This window comes from Epinephelus moara, chromosome 7 (genome assembly GCF_006386435.1).
Source record: "Epinephelus moara isolate mb chromosome 7, YSFRI_EMoa_1.0, whole genome shotgun sequence".
In the NCBI taxonomy this organism is placed as follows: Eukaryota; Metazoa; Chordata; class Actinopteri; order Perciformes; family Serranidae; genus Epinephelus; species Epinephelus moara.
The window spans coordinates 4,747,560-4,774,498 of NC_065512.1; the positions used below are offsets into that span (position 1 = coordinate 4,747,560).

General features: G+C 42.1%; 1 protein-coding gene across 1 annotated transcript in view; it reads left to right on the forward strand.

Moving 5' to 3' along the window:
• The window catches only part of pde1a (phosphodiesterase 1A, calmodulin-dependent), a 47,135-nt gene extending 24,218 nt beyond the window's left edge, over positions 1 to 22,917 (forward strand). The window contains exons 5-18 of the mRNA XM_050048749.1: positions 111 to 224; positions 327 to 509; positions 2,985 to 3,051; positions 5,491 to 5,607; positions 6,538 to 6,678; positions 6,869 to 6,969; positions 8,339 to 8,464; positions 8,584 to 8,685; positions 12,697 to 12,817; positions 14,681 to 14,762; positions 16,590 to 16,710; positions 17,187 to 17,371; positions 18,630 to 18,818; positions 18,901 to 22,917. Coding sequence (XP_049904706.1) covers positions 111 to 224; positions 327 to 509; positions 2,985 to 3,051; positions 5,491 to 5,607; positions 6,538 to 6,678; positions 6,869 to 6,969; positions 8,339 to 8,464; positions 8,584 to 8,685; positions 12,697 to 12,817; positions 14,681 to 14,762; positions 16,590 to 16,710; positions 17,187 to 17,371; positions 18,630 to 18,818; positions 18,901 to 18,959 — 1,708 coding nt within the window. The 3' untranslated portion in view covers positions 18,960 to 22,917. The remainder of the gene's footprint in view (positions 1 to 110; positions 225 to 326; positions 510 to 2,984; positions 3,052 to 5,490; positions 5,608 to 6,537; positions 6,679 to 6,868; positions 6,970 to 8,338; positions 8,465 to 8,583; positions 8,686 to 12,696; positions 12,818 to 14,680; positions 14,763 to 16,589; positions 16,711 to 17,186; positions 17,372 to 18,629; positions 18,819 to 18,900) is intronic.
• Positions 22,918 to 26,939: the final 4,022 nt, after the last annotated feature.

A 26,939-nucleotide genomic window follows, 5' to 3' on the forward strand; every position in this document is an offset into this window, starting at 1 on the left:
GATGAGTTAATAGACACTTTGGATAAATTGTGTTTTACTTTATTTGGTGATCATAGCGGCACATGAGTGTACTGTGTGTGACCTGTGTGTGTGCGTGTTTGTGTCATCAGGCTGAAGGGGGTCCTGGAGCAGATGGACCGGGGTGTCGTGGACCTGCAGGAGCTCCGCAGGAACCTGGAGCTCGCTGCTGCCATGTTGGACGCTGTTTACACTGATGAGACCAAGTAAGACCGACTGACAGACTGACAGATGGATGTGAAGCTAAATAAATCCTCCTCATTGGTTGTCCCAGTTGTGACTGACGGGTGTTTCTGTCTGTCCTGCAGGCGTCTGCTGGACACCGAGGACGAGCTCAGCGACCTGCAGGCGGAGTCAGTGCCCAGCGAAGTTCGTGATTGGCTGGCATGTACCTTCAGCAGGAAGATGGGCGTGGCCAAACGTCGCCCCGAGGAGAAGCCAAGATTCAGGAGCATCGTCCATGCAGTGCAAGCTGGGATATTTGTGGAGAGGTAAAATTTTTTACTTCAATTTGACTTTATATTTCATTAACAGAGGTCAAGAGGAGCTGGTTGATTAGTAGGTTAAGTTTGTTACGTGAGCAAGTTGATTGAACCCAACCCAAACGCACACAGCAATGGCAGTCAGATTTAGACAGTTTTTGTAGTGGGGTTGCATTGGGTACTTATCCATAGTCAGTGTAGTACTGTCACTGAAGCTAAGCAATGTACTGCTGTGGAAAAAATGTATTTTAGTCAGGGACACTTTAGTCAAAGAAAACTTTTAATTCAATTTGCAGTATTATGTTTGTTGGTATGGCTCTGTTCTGGGGCCCCTCCGCCTTTCCTCGGGCCTACACAGAAAGCCTCTTCCACAAGCCTAAATGGAAAGCATAAGGCAAAGAGAGCACACCTCTCTGCCCTTCTGCATGCCTACTTGAAAGCCTAAGGCGGAGAGAGCACACCTCCCTGCCCTTCCATGTGCCTATGGAAAGCCTAAGGCAGGGAGAGCAGCAGCAAAGACCCCCCAAGAACAGAGCAGAGCAGCATCAATGACAAACAGAAATGACACTGATAAGTCAGACTCTATGCTCAGTTTTATCCACCTAAAAAAACCAATATCAGTTTAAGTGTACGCTATAGAACATTCTCACTGCTTTACCTTGGCATGGACAGTAATTTCTGATTGGAAGCTGTTATTTATCCTCTCTCCAAAGCCACCAGACTCCACTGACAAAAACAGTAATTTTAGTTTGCAGAGTCAGTTAGTCTGTGTTACTGTGACTTTGGTGAAGCCAAACTAACCCTTTAAAACACTAAAGTCACCCAATAAAACAAAATAAACCGAGGAGGCAGCGGGATCATCTGTTGCAGAGAATCATCAGGCAGGCAGAATATCGGCTACAGGGCGCATGCAAACGAGACAATCTGGCGAGTGACTGGGGGAAAGAGGGTGGTATAAACACTGATAGGGTGATTGGGAAGTGAGACACGCAGGTGAGCAGGAAGATGAGGGAGTCAGGTGGGCAGGATGAGTAAGGTCCCAGGGCATCTGGTGAACAGATGGAGTACGGCAATGAAGCTTGATAGAGACGCCAGCCTGTTCTCATTTCATTGACGCTAAAGGCACCCTTTGGCGTCATCAGGCTTTCATGTAACAGTGTAAACCCATCTGCGCAATAGCTGACACCAAGAGAGACAAAATTGGACGTTTATCCAGTCGACCACAGGTTCTGTCCTACGTGGAACCAGAAGTTAATGGTTGTCATGCACTAAGTCACGGGGCGTATTTAGGTCATCCGTAACCAAGTAGGTTTGTTGCTTAAACCTAACAGCAACAATTTCACAATATCCAGCACATACATGAGCTAGAGGTTGCCTTGTATGTTACTGTGAGATGCCAAGGGGCGTGACAAAGTGTCCGTTTCTGACGATCCAGGAATAAGAAGAGATTGGAGATGCAGGAGCTGAAAGGAGGGACGGAGAGGCAGAAAAGGCAAGAAGAAACACAACTGAGAGAGCCGCCGTTCAAGCTCTACAAATATTTACCATACATTTTTCATTTTGAAGTGTTTCTGCTGGGAGATGCAGTGTTTGGGCAAAAGAATATGAATAACCTCTGTGCACAAAGCTGCATAAAGAAACTGTTATTGGTGTTGAAGAACTTGACATGCCTGCACAGAGCCCTGACCTCAACCACATCCGACACCTCTGGGATGGACTAGAGGACTGACTGTGAGCTCAGACCTTATTTTACAACACCAGTGTTAGATGTCACTGATGTTCTCGTGTTTAATCTGCTGCAGGAGTGAAGGCCGTTAGAGCAGCACATTCATGACTGTGGTTAGAAATCACATATTTAACAATCCAATCAAGGCCGTGCAGTGCAATATATTAATAACTGACTCGTCAAAGTCCAGTCAGACGATTGTCTCGAACCAAAGAGCGACACTTTGAAATGTTCCCAGAGTTATTTTTGTCTCCGGCAGTAATCTGGAACACCTGAAGACGAAGCAGAAAACAATCATCAACTTCTTCCAAATAAACATCAGAAGGCATCCGGCCCTGACCTCGCCGCAGATGTGATTACGAGGTCGAACATGAAGTGTAATGACGTTAGCGTGCCGGCGAGTTGGAGATGGAGATCATATAGGGAAACCATGAGGTCCAATGTCATTAGAGTGTAAATGACTCGCAGTGATAGAACAGTATCAGTTCATCTGCTGCGGCTTAATGACGCATGAAATCAAAAAATATCTGCTGCACCGAGGCAGCGAGCGCGCTCTCTCTCCGTGTGTGTTTGGAACACGGTTACCATGACGACCACCAATCCATCCTGGTCACAAACTGTGGAGGAGGGCGGCTGGAGGTCTGCGTGAGGAGTGTTTATGTGCATGCAACTGTCTGTATCAAGGTGTGAGATTTGTGCATGATATTTTTATCCGTGTGTGTGTGTGTGTGTGTGTGTGTGTGTGTGTGTGACATTAGGATGTACAGACGGACGTCCAACATGGCTGGTCTGACCTACCCTCCCACAGCTTTGACAGCTCTGAAGGTAAAAACTGTTTTACCACTGCAGTCCCATCTGCAGGAAGTTGCATCACATTATTATTTATTTTTAAAAACATAAATATACTTTTTTTCAGTCAGTCAGTTCCTGCTCTGGAAGACAGTTTTTTTCTCACCAGAAACTTGAAAGGAAAGGAGGCAGCAGGCAAGGAAAATAAATAAATAATGAATAAAGACTGTAAAAGTTATGGAAAGGACTGAGGAGTGAAAGAAAGGGAAGGAATGGAGAGAGGTGGGAATGAAAGGAGAGAGGTAAAGACAGGAAAGTGAAGAGGATGCAGGAAAGTATTAGCCAAAGTGAAAATAAAACTGAATAAGGAGATATGGAAGGACGCAAGGATGCAGATGAAGAAGGGAAAATGCAAGAAGGAAAGAAAGAGGAAGCAGAAGGGGAAGGAAAGTAGAGAGGAAAATGAAGAAGTGGATTAGGAAATGAGGAGGTAAGGACAAAGAAGTGCTGGAAGGGAAGGAAAGTAGGAAGTATAGAAGCAAAGAATGAGTTATAGATGATAGTAGGAGGTAGGAGAGGAACATAGGATGTAAAGAAGGAAAGTATGACTTGAAGGAAAAGAGGGGGTAGAGAAAGAGATTAAGAAGGAAGTAGGAAAAGAAAGGAAGTGATCAGAAGGAGGAGAACGAGAAGGAAAGAAGGAGGTACTGAGGAGAGAAAAATGAAGAAGTGGCATTGGAAAAGGGGATGCAGGAAGGACAGGGAAAGGTAGAGATGAAAACAGAGGACAGAAGTGTAGAAAATGAGGAAAGGAAGGAAGAGAAGTGGTAGGAAACTTAAGTAGGAGGTAAAGAAGGAAATAAGGAGGCAGAGATGGCAACGTTGAGGACCAAAAGAAGGAGGAGGGGGAGAAAAGTAGGTGGTGTAGAAGGAAGAAAGATGATTGGAGAAGGTAAGGAGGGAACATAGGAGGTAGGGAAGGAAAAGTAGGAGGTAAAAAAGGTAAAGAGGAGATAAAGGAGGACATGAGACAAAAAGGAGGAGGCAGAGGAGTACATGTTGAAGACCAAAAGGATGAGAAAGGGAAGGAAAGAGGTGGTAAAGTAGGAGCTAGAGATGATAGGAGGATGTTGGGAATGAAGATAGGTAGAGGGGGAAATCAAGTGTGCTTTAATTATGCTGACTTATCCTTCCTTGCGTCCTCTCTCCTCACATAACCCCGAAATTGTTCCCTCCCAGCCATCATTAAAGAATCTTCCAATCTCTTAAACGGACCTTGAGGAGCGAGGAGGTAAGGAGGCTTCTAGGCGGGCTTAGAGCAAGGAAACACAGGTGTTTGCTACATGGAAGTGTTTCATCAAGTGATGTGACATAAAAATGCAGCACCTCACATGTGGCATCGTAACTGGCTTTGCCAAAGACAGATGCTGAGGAACCAGGGATTTGTCTTGTGGCAGCTTCGGCTCCTCCGTCCTCACATCCTCTTCCTTGCATCCCTCTGTCACACATCCTCGCTGGAAGGAGCTAAGATGTGAGGAAGAGACGTGAGTGAGGAGCGAGGAGTAGACACGATGGCAAAAAGTAAAGCACCCTTAAAGGGGGAGTTGGAACAGAGGAGCAATGAAAGAAAAGATGGGAAGGGAAGGAAGAGTAAGGGACTGAGAGAAGGAGATGAGGAGGAAGGAAAGACATGAAGGAAGAGAAGGGAAGGAGGAGATAAGGAAGGAGAGTAGGAAGCAGATAAAGAAAAAAGTGTCGTGTGTGTGATGACATATGTTTCCCCCTCAGCGCTTCCTGCACAAACTCAGAGAAAAAACTGAAATGAATCAGTAATTATTCTGCAGCCGTTTCTTATTAATGCTTTTATAATGATGTAAAACAGAAGCGGAAAACAATAAGAACTTTTGGAAGACAATAGGCCCACTGTATGAATCATAATCCCAGCCATTTAAAATGTCATCATGCTCTAATGGATAATTATAATCATTAATTTAACAGGATATGCTGTTTGACCTCTCGATGTGAGCGAACGTTACAGTCACACTGCCCTCTACTGGCACACATCCCACATTACACTGACTGAAGACCACTGTGCTGTCCTGTTTCACAACCCCAATTCCCGATACACAATACCCTGTGTAAAGCCTAAATAAAACAGAATGCAATGAATCTATTAAATGCAGTGCAAAGACAAGATATTTAATGTTAATGTACTCCAGTGTTGTCTGTGTTGTGTTGATATGAAGAGGCCCAGATCTTTGGAGGTGATCTCAGTTTGTGTATATTAATAAAAAAAACAATAAAGTTTATCAGTTTGAACATTAAATATTGTGTCTTTCTACTGTATGCAGTTGACTATATGTCAAAACAATTTGCAAATCAATGCATTCTGTTTATATTTACACAGCGTTCAAACCTTTTTGGATCTGTGTTTCTACTGAATGTCCAGTCTGAATCTTACTGGTTGTTTTCCAGGAAGTGGATCAGTGGTCGTTCGATGTCTTTGCCTTCCACGAGGCCACCGGAGATCACGCCCTCAAGTTCCTGGTCTACGACTTGCTGACCCGCTATGACCTCATCAACAGGTTCAGGGTACACACATCTTCATATGTTAACACCTGTGTGGTGGGTGGGGCCTCGTGTCAGGATGGGTGGAGCTAGGTGTACTAGTAGAGCTCTTTATGAAAAGGTTCATGACGAGTGAGGACTTGGGCTGCAATTAAATGTAGCTCAGAAGCTTTGCTTAGCACAAAGACTGGAAATGGGGAAACAGCTAGCCTAGCTCTGTCTGAAGCTGCGTTCCATACTTTAATTTTTACTTTTAGTACGTACTGCAACTTTCCGAGTACGTATTGTTGCATGGAGGATGCAGTTACTTCTTTGTAACATTGCACTTTAAACTTTTTCCCTCTTTCTTATGCATATGTCACCTGTAGAAGCACAAAATTAACACACACACACACATATATAAAAATGTGTATTAATTATACACACAAGTCACTAAAAAATGTAGCACTTGCACATAATCATGCTGTCATCTGTAACTGCAGCTTCTGTCATCTGTTAGTGAGCTGTAATCTGTCTGCAGCTCAGGCCACGTGATGAATCTTGTGGGACTGTGGGTCAGAATAGCCAGAAAATCATGCTGGCTTGAATACAACAAAATGAGCCTGGATGCAGGAGAACATCCTGGTATTTTTGGCACACTGCATCAGACATACTACACATTGGGACATACTAAATCTTTTTCTGGCATACTGAATGGTACGGTAATATGGGTACTGGAACACACTGTAAAGCTCACTAATACACATGCACAGTCTTGTTTGTTTTATTCATACAAAAACCAAAGTTGTGGTTTTATGGAGCAGTTATGTGCCCGACTACTTCCAGGACGTTACTTCACCTAGCTAAGACACAGTCTAGCGCATAGAGCTGCTAGATGTCTTTGGTTCTGGAAGACTGAGTATCCACATAGACAACATGTTGTACTCACAGCGCTCCCTGTGGTTCTGTGTCCAGATCCCGGTGCAGGCTCTGGTGCAGTTTGTTGAAGCTCTGGAGAACGGCTACAGCAAACACAGGAACCCCTACCACAACCTGATCCACGCCGCTGATGTCACTCAAACCGCACACTTCCTGATGCTACACACCGGACTGATGGTAACACACACACACTGACATAATTTTGTCACTCGACTGTGTCTCTCTGTCTCTATGGTCTCTGTGGACAGTCACACTGTAGAAGTTCTTCCACAGTGTGACTGATATTAACCCACTCAGTTAACTCTGTGTGTGTGTGTGTGTGTGTGTGTGTGTGTGTGTGTGTGTGTGTGTGTGTGTGTGTGTGCAGCACTGGCTCAGCGAGCTGGAGATCCTGGCGATGGTTTTTGCTGCAGCGATTCACGACTTCGAACACACAGGAACCACCAACAACTTCCACATCCACACCAGGTAACATGGACGCTGACATCATCACACTATTCTATACATATGATCGAAGCATTTGATTGGACAGTGACAGCTGTTTTCTCACAGACTCTGTGTGATGGAACAGATATAATTATATATCTCATGTCATCTTGTCTCTGTTTTACAAATATAAGACATGACCCCTGCATGATTTCAGGTCTTTGGGCTTAACTTTGAAAGACAAAGGCTGATGTGAATGTCATTAGTTCTGCAGGTATTTGGTCACAAACCAAAGTACTGGACACTTAAATAGTTGACCTGATGATGGTGCTGCATTAAAAGACAGAAAATCACCAGTTATTACAATTCATCCTCCGGGTAACATGAACATCTGTGACAGATTTCTTGGCAAACCATCCAACAGTTGTTGAGATGTTTCACTGTGGACCAAAGTCGTCAACCGAGCGTCGTCGTCACAGAAGAGAAATGAAATATTGGATGCTCAAAAACATTGAATGAATCTCTTTACCAGACGCCTGTACTATGAAGCCACTTCAGCTTACCCAGGATATCTTTTCATTATCTGGTTGACTAACCTGTCACATTGTCCCCCTGGATAACTGCAGAGATGTAATCTGTAATCTAATCACGGAAAATGTAGAAACATTTAAAATGCTGTCCAAAAAGTCACCGCCAGCTGAGCCTTACATCACGTGTAGATATCACCAGGCTGTATGTGACATTAGTAAAGAGATGACGATGATGAAAGATGATGAAACTTTTCTGAATTTGTCACATAAAAGACTTTAAAGTAACACCAGACTGTTTCTGTCACTGGAGTAAAGGGTGGAGAAGTATCCCAGTTAATGACTGATGAGGTCTGTTATAATAACGGGAGCCCATTAACAGTGTGTGGATTGTTTTACTAATTAAAATATTATCTTTTTCCTCGTCCTCATCACACAGGTGTCTCATCTTATTTTGAGCTGCAGTGATGAATCAGAGTGTTAAAATAGCAACACTGTTGCTGTGGACTGAAATAAACTTTGCACAAGTTAAAATCATGTGTTTAGTGTGTAAACGATATCTGTGTTTGTTAGAAGCTGTTTTAAAACCAGTGGAAATAATGAAATGACTCTACTGACCTCAAACAACATACAGGCTACTGTGTTTTACCTGAGACTCCAGGCTCTTGTCCATGGATAGGTTTTTCTTCAGTGGTCTGATTAGCCAGAGGTCGGGGTGTTCACAGGCTGTGATCTCACACTCTACACTAGCTGTTCAGCATCAGTTACCATGGTGATTTAGCCCGGCCTCAGGTGAATAACAAGAACATGTATGTACAACTTCTATGTATAATGCGACTGTAGCAAACGTCAGCGTCTGACTGGATGTCGTGTGTGTCCATCAGGTCAGAAGTGGCCATTCTGTACAACGACAGGTCGGTGCTGGAGAACCACCACGTCAGCGCCGCCTACAGGCTGATGGCAGAGGAGGACATGAACATCCTGGTGAACCTGAACAAGGACGACTGGAGGTGCACACACACACACACACACACACACAGACACATGGGCCACATGTCACTGATGAGTTGATAGTTGCCATGGTGATCGATCACTGATTGTGTTAATCATGTGTACTGATTGTTGGCAGGGAGCTGAGGGCTCTGGTTATAGAGATGGTGATGTCCACAGACATGTCCTGTCACTTCCAGCAGATCAAGACCATGAGGAACTCCCTGACACAGACACACAGGTCAGTGCTGCAGCCGTGACCTCTGACCCCGTGACCTCATTTCTTTTTATAATATGTCATTTTATCTGTGTCGCAAAACATACCTGCTTTTGCACAAAACCAAGACACTTTTCTTGCCATAATGTGGTTTGTTGGTAACAAGACAAATTCTGTATGTTTGGGTGAGGTGAAAACATACATTTTGAGATTTTGGGCTGTTTTGCTTCTATAACTTGTCTTGCATATTTAATTAGATAATTTGAATTTGCATATTTAAAAATTAAATTTCAGAAACTTTATTATAGCCTACTAAAAAATAATAGTCTTGGTGTAACTTTGGGGAGTTTCACGGTGATATCTAATGGTCAAAATAATTTCCCCATTCACCTGTAGTGTCTCACTTTTTGTCTTAAAATGTATGGAATTTTACAATACATATCTTTAAAGGCCATTTTCTCAAAAGTAGTTTCTCCTCACACTTTAAGCCAGTGTATTGTGATTTTATAACATTTTAAACTGTATATTCTTAATAACATTTTAGGTCTACATGTAAAGCAACAGCTAAAAACCCACTGTGCAACACACCAGTCCCATACTCTGTATTGGAACTATGTTACATTGCAGCGTCCCTGTCAAATAAATGAATAAATATAAAATGAATATATTAGAAGAAATCCTCACTAACATTTCCATACACCGACCTTTCCAAATTTATTCCTGTTTATATTCTGAAGGTTTTTACAGAGAGGTTTGTTCATGTTAAATTCATAGCCTGATTTATTGAACATTTCATCCCTAAAAACACACCAAATATGGCTTTTTTATGGCTGGTGACAGCATTTCCTGATTTATGGAGTGATTAAAAGAGATGTCTACAATCTTCTCTTTAAAAACTGTTAATGTGTCGACAAAGTAAAACAAGAATTCTGAGCATGGCTTTATCCAATGTTCAGATTTCTGCTCTAGAAATGTGCACAAATCAGCACATATTTGAATAGATGATGAATCGTTAGCATAGTTAAACATACATTTCAGAAAATTGGGGGGGAAAAACAGATAATCCCGCACACTGCTCCTGCTCAGCTTCACAATTTATTAATAGCACTAATGTTTCGGTCCTCCTGGACCTTCATCAAAAGTGTTCAACACCTTTATCTCCAACAGTGAGTTTACATAGAAACTGCTCCAACCATTTCACTGTTGTGCACAGGTGTGGCAGGATTAATCAGCTGTGGGTGTGTTTCTCAGTAACTGACAACAGCCTGTGCACCATATGTCACACATCCCACAAATTAAAGAACAAGGGAAGGAGGAAAACGTAGGAAACCCCCAGAAACACCTCAGGCTCCCTACACAATAAAGGCTATTTACAAGATTACTTGCAAAAAGTTTTGATCTTATGAATGAACATTCATCATTTGGAAGAGGTTTTGATCAGACCCGACAATATCTATGGATTCAAAAGAACCACCGCTCATAGTTTACTGAAGAGGACGTAGACTTACTGTAGAGACATCTTGGTACATGCTAATGCAAATGATCTTTATATGATCAAATGTCCTTGTGGGTTGTGCCATGCTGGTAAAACATCACGTGCACTGAAGCAGAACAAGTGAACACAAGAGTTTCATGAGGAGGAATGACAGAGTAGCAAACATGGTATCTCATCATTAGGTTCCAGGACATCTGATCATATAATTACATGCGTGGTGGATAATGTGATGAGAGCGTTGATCAAACACTTCCAGTGTGTGGATGAGAAAAATAATTCCCTTTGACCATATTGTTACACTGAGCTCATCCTCTGCCCTTGTAACACCAGTTTGGAAGAAGTTCGAACAAAGACTGTGTACTTTATCTCTCAGATTTTGCATGCATTGACCTGCAGTGTCGCTCCTTAATGTGAGACATATATGCAGTAAACAAGTTTTTTAAAAATATACATGTTGATGTTTTGTATAACAAGATATATGTAATAAGATAAAATGCTATCTTGTTAATCTTGTTATCTTTTTCTTTATGAAAATTCTTTTTTTTAAAGAAAAGAGGTGCACAAGAAAAAAAGACAAATATGTGGTCATAGGATGTTCACAAAGTCATGACACAGTTTCCTAATTTAGAGCTGGGTGTCATATATGGTACAAACAATCATCATCTGTCTCATTGGCTGATTAAACACACCATTTTCTCCACTGTTATTCACCCAATTCTTCTTGAAGTCATATGGAGTAGGTCAACTGTTCTGGAAGATGTAAGTGTTTAACAGTATTAACAAAGAGGCGAGCAGTGGGACAGTTTTTAAGAGCCAGTATTTTGTAATGGCCTTTTTACTTGCTGCCAGCAGGATCTTTAGATAGGTGTCACCTTTACTTAGTCCATCAGGAATATGTCCAAGAAAAAGGGATGTAAATGTTATACTAAAACTAAAACCCAACGTTTTTGAAAATAGAATAGAAAAACAAGACCAGAAAACATGGGTATGGTCGACCATAATTTCTCCACAGTCCCTCCAGCAGCAGAGCCAGTTGGTTGGTTGGTGCCAGTTTGTTTAGACTTCTGTTTGGGTGTGATGAAAACGCGAATCAGGTTTCCCCAGCAGAAGTCTCTCCAGGTCCGGGAGTTAGTGGAGGTTGACTGTGGCATTTCCCAGGCACTCAGCCACATGTCCTCAGTTTTTTCAGTGTCCAGCTCTTTTTCCCATCGTTGCTTCACATCATCTGCAGTGTCCTTATTCAGAGATGTGATGCCATGGTTTAACTTGCTGATTAAACCTTTATTACTGCCTGAGTTATAGGCATCAATAAATATATGACTGGCAGCTGGTGGTTCTCTTGGATTAATACCTTTTACCTTTTTTACAGAAGTGTAAATACATGTAAACGTCCTGCCCACTGAAGCCTAATGTTTGACATAGATTATCAAAACTTTTAAGCTCACATTTTTCCACAATCTTGCACATGGAGGCACCAGAACAGGTCCATTGTCTAAATCCATGATCTTGTGATGCTGGCGTAAAGTCAGGATCATATATCAGCCATCTGAGCAATTTAACCTCTCGTTGTAGCTCGAAACGATTCATCACTTCTGCCCAGACTTAAATTCACCGTAATATTTCGCTCTCCTTGTAAAAACAACGAAGCAGTGACTGAAAAATTCACCCTTTTAATCTCAAATGAATTGTGAAATACACTTATTCCATTCTAAGAAGAGTTTCTTGTAACAAGACAATCATTTGGTGTCTGGTGATGAGGAGAAATATCTTGATATAATATGAAACTGATGCTGTGATTCCTGGAGTCATTTGCAGTTTTAATTCTCTCTGTGTAACCTGACCATCGTCATCCTGCCTGGACTGCACTCATTCAGTGTTTCCAACACTCAGATGAAATCATTTTTTCATCTCACCTTTCAGGGCAGATTATTATATAAAATGCTGCAGCAGCTTCATAGAGGCTCCATCAGTGCACTGTGGCAGACTGCGTGTGTCTGCTCCATCTGATGAAGATCATCAGTGGGAGTTTGGTGAAATGGCCAACATAAGGTCCTGCAGGCTGCTGGAGCAGACTGCTCTGAGCGTCCCTGTAGGGGCCTTCACAGCAATGTTACTGAGTCTGACCAGAGTCCAGCTTCCCCTCTCTGCGTGTCAGACCTGCTGGAGGAGAGGAGGTGTGCAGGGAGGGAAGCTGTCACGCAGCTCAGCTCACGCTTGGATGAGATTTCGGGGAAGACGCTGTCATCAGCCTGTCGGCACGCTGGTTCTGCTTGTGTTACTGCAGCAGTGGCTGTCTGGAGAAGTGTACTCTGCACACTCAGATCCAAATACAAAATAAAAGACACAACACTGTGTGTCGAACATACGGGGCAGCAGTCCTTTTTCTTTTCCATTCAGTATCAGATTCATTACCCCAGATTTTGCCGAAGGTTTAAAGGGTAATTCGATACTGTTGCCCGGTCCAACTACTTAACATTGTTACAGTTTATTACTGAATCATTTTAAAATGACTTTTGTCTTTGTTGTGTTTCTCTCTGCAGTCTAGACAAAGTGAAGGTTTTGTCTCTGATGCTTCACGCTGCAGACATCAGTCATCCAGCCAAAGCCTGGCCGCTGCACTACCGCTGGACTCACAGTCTGATGGAGGAGTTCTTCAGACAGGTACACACACACACACACACACACACACACACACACACACACACCAATGACGAAATGTAACTATGTACTTTTACTCAAGTACTGCACTTAAGTACAAATTAGAGGTACTTTTACTTTACTCGAGTCTCTTCTTTTCATGCCACTTTTGGCTTCTACTCCACTTTCTGTTTGTTGTTTTTGTTTACCTGCCCAGGGACAACAGATGCAAATCAGCTGCTAGCTAAGGGGCCGTACACATGCCGCAGTTTTTGCGCCCTCAAATTCATTGTTGTTAAAGTAGATGCACAGCAGGCACTCTCAAACCCCACAGCGATGCCGTCGCAGCATGTGTTCCCAAGTGCCTGTTTTTCAGGGCGCACCGGCTGCACCCAGAGATAAACTGAATTCAACTTTTGAAATGCAACAGCACAAACTGCATGTCATGTGATGACGACCAACCAATCATAGCCTTCATCTGTAAATATCAGTCTGTGATACATATTTAGAATAAGTTGATCATGTTAGTGCGGGGCTGCCAGAGCTTTACATCTGTCCCACTGACATCAGGCCGACACACAGACAGCGCCTGAAGGAAGATCAGCTCTGCACTCTTGAAAGCTGGCACAGGAAAGACATGAGAGTAGCACACTGCGCCTGGCCTTGTGTTTTCCAGGCGGTTAACAATGCGGCATGTGTATGGCCTCTAGCGTTCCAGGGTGGAAGTTTTATTGGAGGCGGATGTGGAAGTTAGTGTCGCCTTGGTTCCCTCATCAAAACGCTGCTGGGATTTTTTCATTTGATTTTAGGTTATTGCAGAATATAAGCTCTGTTGAGAACAGTCTTTCATGTGGTTACGCATTTTGTTCAGCAAGATGATCTTTATCAATAACCATCGCTTTTATGATTTTTGAAACATACATTCAACCGTCAGAAGTAAAAAACTAAATGGCAAGGTCGTATGACAACATCACCACCACAATGAGGCTGCAAAGCCATGTTCGGCGTGATGATGTTCTGTCATCTCATTTAGCCGCTTGTCTGTTCTGAAGCTTTTATGAGACACATAAAAGCTTCAGAACAGACAAGTGAGGTATTTACTGACAAAACTGTGAAAGTCTCTTAAGCTTGTGTTAACCACAGATCTTATTTCAGGCACCTAACCAACAACCCACTGACTCTGAGACGAGGGAACTGGAAGATCTAAAATGTTCACTCATTTACAGCTTTTAGGACTCAACACTGGGGCGCTGAAATAGATTCAATTGAATTAAATAAAAAAAAATGTATCTGCCTGCTTCAGTTTCTCGTTACTTTATTATGATCTTTGCAGTTATTTGATTGAATTAAAAAAAGAGATCTATTTATGATAAAGAATAAATCCAATTTATTTCAATGATGCTGACCTGGATGTAGATCCCTACGCAGTTAGATGCAGTGGTGCTTACAGGTGGATACTTTTGGTTATTTACTCTAAACTGATTCATGTAAAAATTGTGTTTATTGGAAAGCTGCAGGAGGCTGTACAGCTTGTTCTGATATTGGTTGTTTTGTGGGAGTCCTCATTTCTCAGAATCTCTAAAACAAAAGTAGTGAGTGCAAAATTTGCATGAACCACAGAGCTTCAAACGTCTTATTGACAACATTTTCCTTTAAATGGGACTATTTTAACTGTCTGTTAATGATATGGTTCTATTTGCAAAAGGAAAGGTAATAATTTATTGCGTGGTCAGATTGCTTTTCTTCTCTGTCTGTTTGAATTCACACTGTTTGCTTGTTATGCTCAAGTGACAAAACGTGGATGTAAATATCACACAGTTGATTTGAGGACTTAAAAAAAGAAATCACACCATGTTCATGTTGCCGTGGTGACTGTTTCTCTTCCAGGGAGATAAAGAGGTGGAGCTCGGCCTTCCTTTCTCTCCTCTCTGTGACCGCAAAGCCACCATGATCGCCCAGTCACAGATAGGTAAGAACTACCATCAACCAATAACAACTGAGGACCGCAGGCAGGTGAGGAGTTCGTTAACTAGTAACAGACACAAGGAGGATGATGCCACTGACTCCTGACAGGAGGCTGTTGATGTTCATTAACCTGAGTTCAACCACAGCATCTGCTGGTGGTTTGAAGAACTGATCTCATTCACAGACATTTGAGGGATAGGTCTGATTATTAAAGAAATACTTCACGCCCCCAAATGATCATTAGTATATCAGTCACTCAGCCTGTGTTATTTTGAATTTATGAAGAAAACTTTGTTTTTCTCGCATGCTTCCACGCTGAAAATTGATGAATTGAAGTCATAGGGGTCCACGTTTAACAACAATGAAACTATATCAAAACATCTGTTTACAAAGTGTCACACAACTCGTTCAGTACAATCCAAGTCTCATTTATGGAGTCGTAGGCTCAGGACTTCCCAAACAAGCAGCCCTTTCCAATGGGGAACTGAACTAAAACTGAAATTTATCTTTGCTCTCTTCAAAGCCAGATTCCACCGACAATAGCAGTAATTTTATCTTGTCAAACATGGGAGCTGCTGGTCTAAGGGAGCGATCACACCAAGATGAAACGCCAGAAATGCGACGCCAGTAAAACCATTGTTTCCCTATGATATGGCGCGTCTGACCGGCGTTCAAGCGTATTTTTAGATGCACGTTTTTGTAGACGCTTCTTTTTAGACGTGCATTTATAGACGCGCGTAGATGCTAAAAAGTTAAAATATTTTCAACTTTTTGAGCGTCAGACGCCAGTAGCTAGCGCGCATTGAATAAGCGCTTCCAGCGTTTCAAGCGTCTTTGAAGCATCCGCGTCTCTAGCATCTCATTTCTGTGTGATCGCCCCTTTAGGCTGCCTCGATTGGTAATGTTTTGGTGTTTCAAAGGGATAGTTTGGATTCATCAAAATCACACAATAACACAAAGTCACACAATAACACAAAGTCACACAATAACAGTCAAACTAACTGATCAATTCAGCAGTGGACCTGCAGCTCCTGTGTTCAGTGAGGTAAAATTACTGTTTTTGTCAATGGAGTCTGGCTTTGTAGAGAGCATCAATAAGTTTCACTCCTTGTTCAGCTTCCTGTCAGAAAGGAAAGTCTGTCTGGGAAGTGCTCAGCGTACCATTGGATAAATGAGACTTGTTTTATACTGCACGAATTGTGTGAAAGTTTGTAATCAGATGTTTTGATATAGTTTTGCCGTTGTTACACGTGGATCTCTATGGCTTCAATTCATCCAGAATTCTCTCTGTCTCTGAATTCTCCATTCGCCATGGAGGCATGCAAATTCAATGTAATGTGACGTTACCTCCCTCAGTGACATTTTACTGGCTCCGAACCGTAGCTGGGGACACGCTGGTTTATTAGCATAAAATTAGCTTGGCTTGTTATTAGCTGGTTACTAGCTTCTAGTATTACTATTACTATTACTAGCTTCTAGCTTATAGTATTAGTATAGTATTCCGGTCCAATCTGCAGAAGGAAGGATGGCGAGGCGTTCAGGTGCCATTCACCAGCGATGGCTTTATTGCAGTCTTCACCACAAAAAAAACAAACATGGCCTTCTCATGACGTTGAACTAAGCTCATCTAGACACTTAATTCTACTGCTATCATCACTCGTTGCCTTCTGCCGTCTTCACCATGACACCCTGAGAGAGCTGCTTCCCTCCACATGCAAACACTGAAGCACACATCACCCTCACAGGTTACCCTCAAGACTAACTTTCTACTCCTTCATCCTCCTACCTTTCCTTCTTGCCTTTTTTCATCCGTCTCTTTTCCTGGTTGCAGGTTTCATTGACTTTATCGTGGAGCCCACTTTCAGTGTTCTGATCGACACAACAGAGAAGGTGATTGGTCCTCTGATAGAAGAAGACAGGAAGGCCAAAGAAACTGGAAACAGGAGGTCCAGGTACTACTACTACTAATACTTCTGAGGGAAGTGGTTACAACATAAAAGTGATCACAGTTCCACTTCCACATAAATACTTTCTCCACAAGTATGATAGATGTAAGGGTGGGTGTTGAAAATTGGTCCTGAACTCGTACTAGTTCCCTCCTCCTCATTTAATCGTCAGTCTGAAAGATGAGCAACTGTGTTAGAAAACTCATCCAGTGTTCTCTCCCCAGATTATGATTCTGACACCCAAAGTCAGGACATTGGCCAATACCAAGTACCAATCCGATAGTTGTACTATTTTTTTCTAAAATGTAAAGTCTTAATAGAAACAGTCAGCGGTTTAAATCAGTTTCACCTGTTTACATGGACTTCCTGGTTGTTTAAGACGAGGCCATCGTCTTATATGACTGGACGGAATATGGACACTTCCGTGGGGCACCATTGGTTTTGACCTTCCCCTGCTGGTCCGTAACTCTGCTCTGTTGCAGCCTAACAGGAAGCGGTACAGTTACCGTGGAGTCGGTGCAGAGACACAGTAGTAATCGCCACGGGAACAGCGATGATGGACAGTTGGACTTTTCCCTGACAGCCATCGACCTGCCGGCGATGAAGCTCCACCTATCCAGCGTCATCGGCAGCAACAAGGACAGATGGAAAGAGCTGTCTGTGCACGGTACACACGCACACACACACACACGTGGATTTAAAGGCACAATACACTCAAAATCATACATTTGTAGCTCTGTACGTTAAGTTTGTTGTCATCAGTCCTCAAAAATGCCATAAATTCTGTTCATGTCTCTCTGCTTAAACTGCATTATCTGTATTTCCTGGGTTTGAAAAATGACTTGGCTCTGTTTCATTACACAGAGGGGGAAAAAAGGCTAAATAGGGGACATTGCTCTCAGTAGGGCACCTCCTTTGATGTCTGACAGTCATTGATCCTCTGAGATTTTGGTTTTAGCAAAATTTCTTGAAAACACCACTACTACATGTGTGTTACGTTACATACACTGCTACATGTAGCTACATGCTAAGTTCTCTCCAATTTCGGATCATATTCCTGCTGGAACGTGTCTGGTTGTGTTTAGAAGGAGGCGCCGGTGATATCTGTGGCCGCAAGCGAGTTTTCAGTTTATGCACTGGTCTGTCCTTCCGTCCCATTCTCATGAACACGATATCTCAAGAACACCTTGAGGGAATTTCTTCAAATTTGGCACAAACACTCACTTGGACCTAAGACTGAACTGATTACATTTTGATGGTCAAAGATCAAAAGTCAAGGTCACTGTGACCTTGCATCTGTCTCTTTCTTGTCAACATGATCTCAAGAACACCCTGAGGCAGTTCTTTTCAAATTTTGCACAAACATCCACTTTGAGTCCACCGATTCTGAACCGATTAGAATTTGATGGTCAAAGGTCAAGGTCAATGTGGCATCGTTGGTCACATTCTTTTGAACGTTATATCCCGAGAACACCTGGCAGGAATTTTTAAAAATAAATCTGGCACAACCATCTAAACGTCTACTTGGACTCAAGGAACAACTGATTAAACTTTGGTGGTCAAAGGTCACTGTGACCTTGCGTCCATCTCATTTTGCAAACTTGATATCTCAAGAAGGGAATTGAGGGAATTTCCTGAAATTCGACACAAATGTTCACTTGGGTTCAGGAATGAACTGATTTGGATTTGGTGGTTGAAGGTCAAAGTCAAGGTCACTGTGACCTCACAAAACATATTTCTGGCCATTATTCAACATCCTATCTCAGGAACAGAAGGGAGACATTTGGTCAGATACTGAACTGGTGACTCTAATCTTGGGTGTCCACCTGACATTGTACTGACTGTATAGATCTTATGGGCTGCCGGAGGGAAGATGTGAAGCATTCATGTTTTCTGTAACTTAAATGTTCCTGTTTTGTGCGCAGAGCTGGCCAATAAGGAGAAAGAGGAACAACAGGAAGAGGAGTCTAATGTCAACTCAGACATCCAATCACACGCCTCACCCAGTCACAGTGTCCTTGATGGACAAACCTCTGACCAATCACAGAACTCTGAGGCCTGTCCTCCTGATGAAACACAAGAAGACAAGTCACCTGTCCACCTGACCTGGAACGGTACTAACATGACATCATTCGGAAACATTTCTTAAACCGTAACTGTCAATGAGCTGAGCTGTTGTTGTGGTAACCATTACAGGGGCGGGGCCAGGGGAGGAGAAGGAGGAGGACGGTGATGAAGTGCCTGAAAACGCCTGATGGCGCTCCATCTTGAACTCACCACTGTATCTGACTGTGGCTGATCACCATGTCAACAGGTGGTGCGGTGCAGTGACAACGAGGGTTCAGACTCTTCTGTTTAAACACAGCAGCCAACTCAAAGGCCCCTCAGTGGCCCCTAAAGGGCCACTAGACCTTATGTTTACAACTGACCATGAAAATATCACATTCAAAGTGACGACATTCATCAGATAACAGCTTCTTAGCAGCTTCACGGCCCATGGTTCACTGTGGTGAAAGTGTTTATGATTTTATTAGCAGCTCAGAGGAACAATGTCTGTGAAATTAGTGGAAATATCAAAATTTGAATAAAAATAAAGACAGGCAGGTGAAAACCAAAGAGTGGCTGTTGATGGTTGAGGCAGGCTTAATGTCTGTCAGCTGGAGGAATGAGACATGGAGCTGTGAAGACGCGGTTGTGGAGGTTTTGTGAATGAAGCCGAGCACAGGGACAGGTGTGTGGTTGTACACCTCTTATGTTAGAAGTGATTTCTGCTTCATTCTCTGTTCTGGGATCATATTATTAAGCAGATTGAGCTTCTGGCCACGCCCCCAAATATGTGATGTCAGAGCTGTCAGAGAATCATCAAAACATCCTCCAGGATATCGGAGCTGTTTTTAGCCACGTTAGCGGCAGAGCTTTGACTCCAGACTGAGATATTGTTGGATTGTTTGCTGTGAAATTGTGTACAGACATTCATGGTTCCTGAAGGATGAATTGTATCTACTTTGGTGATTCTCTGACTTTTCCTCTAGCGCCACCAAGAGGCTGTTTTATTTTTCTTGTAGTGAAGTGTCTTAACAACGATGAATTGTAATAACTTTGTGTCTAGCGCTGTCATCACATACATGAGGAAAAAACCTGCAGAACTGAAGACATTCCTATTAGCCTCAGCTGTACAATGTGCTTAGTACCAGTTAGCAATGTTAGCATGCTAACACCCTAAACTAAGGCCCCATCTACATGTATACAGGTATTTTTGAAAACATTTATTTTCCTCTTTGTTTTGGCCTTGTGTCCACAAGCAAACAGAGTTTAGTCAGGACCACTTTAGTCAAAGAAAACTTTATTTCCATTTGCAGTATTATATTTGGTGGTATGGCTCTGTTCTGGGGCCTCTCTGCCTTTCCCAGGCCTACTCAGAAAGCCTAAGGTGAAGAGAGCACACTGTTCTGCCCTTCCACGCGCAAACAAGGAAAGCCTGAGACAAAGGGAGCAAACCTCCCTGCCCTTCCATGCGCCTACATGGAAAGCCTAAGACAGGGAGAGCAACAGCAAAGACCCGCCAGGAACAGAACAGAGCAGCGTCAATGACAAACAGAAATGACATTGATAAGTCAGACACAGCCTGAAAAGGAGGAGCTGGGGTGGAGGCAGGTTGTAAAGCAGCTTGCAGAGGAAGCAGCAACAGTAGGCAGGCCAGAGCAGTTTAAATAGGGCGCCCTGAATCACTTCTGCATTGTAGTGTGTACAGAGATATTTTGTAAAATAATTGCTGTGTGGACAGAATTTTCCTTTTTTTAAACGGAGGGGGAAAATATTCATTTTGAAAATATCTGCATATGTGTAGACGGGAATGTCAGAATGTGAACTTATTAAACATTATACCTGCAAAACATTAGCATGTTAGCTTTACTATTGTGAAAGTATTTAGCTCAAAGCACCGCTGTGCCTAAGTAGCCTCACAGAGCCGCTAGCATGGCTGTATACTGTTAGCCTTGTTGTTACTTGATTGGTCAGTGATATTTTGTTTCCTAGGACGGAAGTTACAGATGAGGGGAAAAGCCTTTACACACCAGGGATGGAAGAAAAAAACAAACATAAAAAATTGTTGATGATTGTTTTGCGTTCAACCTTTCCCACCAAGACCGACACAAATGTTGGTGTTCTTGTACTGAAAATGAAAGGTTAACACATCATACAGCCGTTGACTGACCATGTGAACAGCATTAATAACTAATGTAACATTATTGTTTATCCTATATAATCAGGTTTTATAGTTTAACTTTTACAATGACTACATATCATTTTTGACACATAAATCCTCTACAGCATAACGTTAGCCAATGCACATGGATGTTAATATGTTACCTAAACAACGAAGTGTGTTTAGCCTAACTACTCACTGTCACAGTTAAGTTTAACTGCTAAGTTACACTTTCTCAGATGCTCTGTTTGTGTTTGTGTCTTTATAACCTTGTTTGTCACTGTGTTGTGAGACCACAAATTGATCAATTAACAATATAGATATAGTTATGGGACAGTATAAAGACAACTATGATGTCGAAGTCCAAGAAAATATATTGATCACATGAGCAAAAGTTGTTGGCCTGTTTTTATGGCATTTGAAATTTGTGGATATCTAACCAGCTGTGCAAATAAAACAAAAAACAAATAAACAAAAAAAAAAACTGCATGGCAAAATACGAACGTTTTGGATTCAGTGTGGAAAGGCTCATAGAGATCAAATTTTTTTTTTACCTTAATGTGCAATTAATACGCACAAATTAATCACTCTTGGTCTGAAAAGACCTTAAAAATGGTACTTTTTTTGCTGTACAATCTTAAATGTGTGTTCAGACTGAACACAGAGCAGCTTTCAGAGACGATGCGATAAAGCCAATCAAAAGATGCACATGGAAAATCATTGGAGTTGGTGTAAAGTGATGTCAGTGCAAGCTGAAATTATTTCAGCACTCAGCTTCATGACCGTTAGGTTAAAAAAAAAAATAAAGAAAAAAAAAAATGTGACCAAAAGCAGAGCAACCACTCGTACAGGTGTGAAAAGTGAATTTCTTTTGTTTCAATTGCATGACTTTCACTGCTGGAGTGTTTTTGCATTTCATGTGCAAATGGCCAGTGTACAGAGCTGTGGCTGTTAGCTGACTAACAATATGTACCAAATATGTGTGTTTAAAGCAAACTAGAGAAAGTGGCTTAGCAAAGGTCATCATTGTGTCCCTGTGAAGAAGGTGACTATAGTGCTAGCACTCGTAAATCACAATACCCTCTTAAAGACACAGTGAAATTTAAAATACATTTCCCAAGATCTATGCCGGTGACCCTGTACTAGTTGTTCAGTAATTACTTACAATTAAAAAATACAAACCAAACTTTCATTCAAGGCTTTTTGCGGGCCCCCTCCCATTGGGACCCTGGGTTATCAGTCCCACGAAGGATTTAAATTCCTCACGTTGTTATTCTCCATTTTCCTCGAGAGTTCGTCACATTACAGGAGCTGAAGATGCTCTAACTGCTGTTTCACTGTGACTTTAAGAGATGCATTTGTTCTAAGCAGACCAAATGTTTACCTGTACCTGTACCTGCTGTGACATCACTGATCGGGGTGTGGCCAAAGGTTTGAACCTCAGAGAGCAGCAGCAGTGAATCAGTGGTTTCTAATCAGAGTTTACATGTGACCACTTTAACTGAAGCTTTTTTGTTTTCTTACAACATGGGTCGTCTTGTACTTTTGGCCAATATACCCATAGGCTAGCATAACATTGTACTCTCAGCCATCATTGTAGAAACTGTGGACACGAGCGCTCCCCAATGGAAACAGATTTACAGCAGCAGGGGAAGTGCGATCGTCAGACAACACCAGAATATTCCTTTAAGCACACAGATGCTCAGAGATCAGACAGCTCCTGTTGCTTCGTTAATAAAACTACCTTACTGTCACTTTCCTCTGACTGTGAATAAAGATGTCGTCCATATTATCACCATGGTGACAAGGGCAACAGAAACAACAGTGTCTATAGCAACGGCCAGTGAGCTGAAGGGTGGAGCCAACATGGCCGACAGTGAAAACTCTGTAGATCCTCTGAGCACTGTGTTCGTTCATGCAATGTGTGCTATAGTCATCGTGTGCTCTTTGGCTCTGTGTGTGTGTGCGAGAAAGACTGAGTGTGTGTGAGTGTGTGTGTGTGCACTGTATATTGTACAGCTGTTTTCTGTATAATTGTATTAAACATTCAGATCTCCACTCCCCTCCTGGTATCATTTTATTATAGTCTTTTGTTTCTTGTACATGATATTGCAGGGTGTATGAACTACAGGTCGAAGGTCGTCTTTACACAACAACAGGCTCACCTCACTTTGTGGGACTGGCAGTGAGCAGCAGCCTGATGGGAGAACAGAAACCTCAAATCAGTGAACTGTGACTGTAAGCTCAGCAAGGTAACCAATCACATCTCGGTTTCTCAACCGTTTGCAAAGTGGTAAATTGCCTCAGTTTCTCAAGGCATTGCTCAAAGCAGTTGGTAGGTAGCTTAAAGCAAAAGTAGCATCAAGAGTTTTCAGGTAAGCTGTCTGAAATGTCTAAAAAACAGCTGGTGAATGTATTGGAAGTGTCAGACTGCTGATGTAGGATGGTTACGGGCTTCAGGGAGAGTCGGGCAAACAGGCGCAGGGTAAAGGGCACATGCATTAGACTTTCTCCTGACCCAAACCATGGATGTGTTAGGAGAACTGGATACAGCATCGAATGTGCGGCCTGTTCTCTCCTGGTTCAACTTAAACCAATTGACCTATGGCTAAGTCCCGCCCTCAAACGTGACGAGCCAATCACAGTGCGTATAGCCATTCCCATACACTGGGACATTCTCTGCCTGGACGTCCATTGAAATGCATTACAGAAAGTCAGTTTTGTTTGGTTTTATGAGCTTTTTCAGAGATTTGAAGTTTAAAAATGGTCAAACGGTGTGCATGGGGTACATGCACCTCTGACACAAGGTATCCTGAGAGGCTGGGCGACCAGGTGTATTTTTTACACTTTAAACCACATCTCAACCGAGAAAAGTGTCTCCTTTGGATAAAGTTGTGTGGTAACGTTAGACCACAACATCAACTCAACGTGAATAAGATTAACAATGATGTCTACATCTGTTCTAAGGTAAGTCAACATTGTGTTTGAGGCAACATATTGTCACTTTGCTGGAAAGAAATATAAAGTTATCTTTAACATCTCTAGCTAACGTTAGCTAAAGTTAGCCTAACGTTAGCTCCTAGCTGCGTTGTTCATCATGTCACCTTGTTTGCTGGGAGTTCATTAGCCTATTTTGTTCTAGTTTTGTACTTTGGTGATCGTACATCATTGTTAGCTGTTGTCCAAAGGGCTCTAGTTAAGCTAACGTTAACTTCTGGAGCTTAGCTTCATTAACTTATCTGTAATGGCAGAGATAACAAAGGTTGGCAAACGTTATGCTGAATGATTCAGTGTAAATACTGTAGCACCAAACTAACGGAGAGACACTCTTGGTAAAGATGGTAAAAAGGCCGTTATCCTTTTCTCATATTCTGAGCCAAAAACCTTAACTTCAGTGGCACTTTAACTTGTTGTCTTTGATGGTGACGGCAACCAGATGCGGTTCACAAGCGTACACTGTGACCTGTAAATTTTGGCTTGTAATTTAAGCTTTTCATCGACCTTCTCAACAATAAAATGATGAATATATCCCTCCAATGCGTAGTTTAGGCCCTTTTGGTTACTTCTCAATGACATCTGATCATTATGTCCCCAAAAATTGCCTCCTGTGAAATGCCGTGCACTGTGACACCTGCCATAGCACCGGTCACTGAATGTTGATAGTTTGTCCAAGTGAGTGGAGGGGGGCGTGGCTTAGCCATAGGTCAATTGAGGAAGTACACTAGAGACGTACGGCTGCCGAGCTCTGCTGAGTGTGACCTAATGGCTGACTTCCGGCCTAGCACTCGACTAAACTGAATCAGTATTTAATCTTGAAGCTCTTCTAGACTTTATAGATGTTATTGGACTGATTAAATTACATCCTGATGTCAAAACGAGTCATTGTGTAGGGACTGTGACGGTCAAAAAATGCATTAACTGATTTACAGACGTGTCTTTCACCATGTTAAAAGTCTAAAAAGCCGGAAGGGCATCAAATGACAGACCCCAGAAATTGCAGTATTACTGTATGACCACTACAAAAACAGGCACTGACTAATGGCGCACTTCCTAAAGGCCTGACCCAACCCCCTGGAAAACATTACATTTGGGTTAAAGAAAATGAAAACATAGACTTAAAGATCCAGTATGTAAAATTTAGGGGCAGTTAGGCAGTTGAGGCAGTCAGAGCTTGTTACAAACATAAGTTACATTTAGCTTTATAGTCACTGCACAGCCTCAAAAACATATGCCAGCTGATCAACTGGAAGCTTCTCCACCTCTGGCAGCAGCTTTGCATTGAGTAAGTCAGTGCTTTGACCTGTTCAGAAACCTTTAGACAGTCTCCTCACTCACACACTGAGACACTGTCAGGAAAATGTAAATACTGTCAAAAGAGTTCAACAGTAAATTACTTCCAATCTGATGCACTTCATTTCAGTGGACAGCAGGGGACAGTGTGAATAAGCCAGTGTGCATACTGGAGTGGAATCCTCACTCTGTGGCTGAGCTGTACATACACTCCACCACCAGAGGGCAGCAGATACTTTAAACGCCAAACATACTGTTGCTTCATGATGGTCAGTGAGGATTTTTTGACATCTCATAATCTGTATTTCAATTTAAAAGCAATTTACAGTCACTTATAACCATTACAATATACACATATAAATATAACATTAAAAAGTGACAAATAAAACTCACCCTTTACTAAGTAAAATAAATAATAAGTAAATAAGTAATAAGTGTAATAAGTAAAATATGTTTTTAGTGTCTCAGCTCATCAGTATTGCAAATATAGGTTTATTGACAAAAAATAGAAATGCAAAAAACCTTTAAAGGGACAGTTCAACCCCAAATCAAAAAAGACACATGATTTCTGCAAAGAGATATTGTTGCTGAATTTCTTGAATGTATTTTTGAGCACGCTTTGAGCACCACAAGCTGAGCTCCGTCTACTTCCATTATATTGGAGAGAAGGCAGACATCACTACGGCTGTTATCTCCAACACTCTGCAACTCACACCCAAAGAATCTAGACTGATAAACAGCACTACAGGTAAGAGGAAGAATATGTATTTCTGATTTTGAGGGGACCTGTTGCTTTAAAAAATACACAAAAAGTAATACATTTGATCTATTTATTGTCTGCTGTTTGTGTATTAAATGATCCATTTAAAGCAGCTTCCAAAATGTTGCTTTGACTTTAGTTGCTGAGACTACATTTGTAGTTAAAGTAGGTTTGGATCACATCAGTCTGCCGTCTCCAGATTAAACCATCCTCAGCACTTTGTCTCTGCACTGAGGCACTCTTCAGCTGCTGCTGCTGCTAATCTACTGATTAGTCCAGTTTAGAAACAGACAGGTGTCTTCAATCACAGTCAGTCAGGTCCTGATTAACAGCAGCAGCAGAAACACAGGGAAAGACAAAGTAAACACTCGACACCGTCCCTTCTCTTCGGTCCAGACCTGTAATCCTCTAATGAAAATATCTCAGTACAAATACAATGTAGACAACCATGACTGAGGAGCAATATCAGAACATTTCATCAATGACATTTGAACATTTTATTTTGTTGTATTTCGTCTATTTGACTCATGACAGTGAAGACAGACAGGAAATGCTGGGAGAACTTTCAACAAAGCGACTGTTTAGACCTGGTATCATCATGCATTGTGACGATCTGAACACAAATGGACAGTCGAGACACGCCGCTGTTACCTACTTACGCTAGCGGTTGTGTCGGTACAGCTAAAGAGATACCACCATCAGCAGAATTCAACACGTGTCCTTCCACAGGGTAAAACGATGGATGGTCACACAACACTTCGTCCAGTGCAACATAAAATAGAGCTTTTAGTGCACTGTCACCAAAACAAACGCTACATCCCGCACCAATGACGCAGTCCTTGTCAGGGATGTGTCAGGACGCATAAGTGTTTATACTACAAAATATATGTGGTCAAATGTGTCCCAGACCACTTCAGCAAGTGGTGAGAGTGATGGGATCACAATGTTGATACAAAGTCTAGACCGGCTCAGAGACAACAC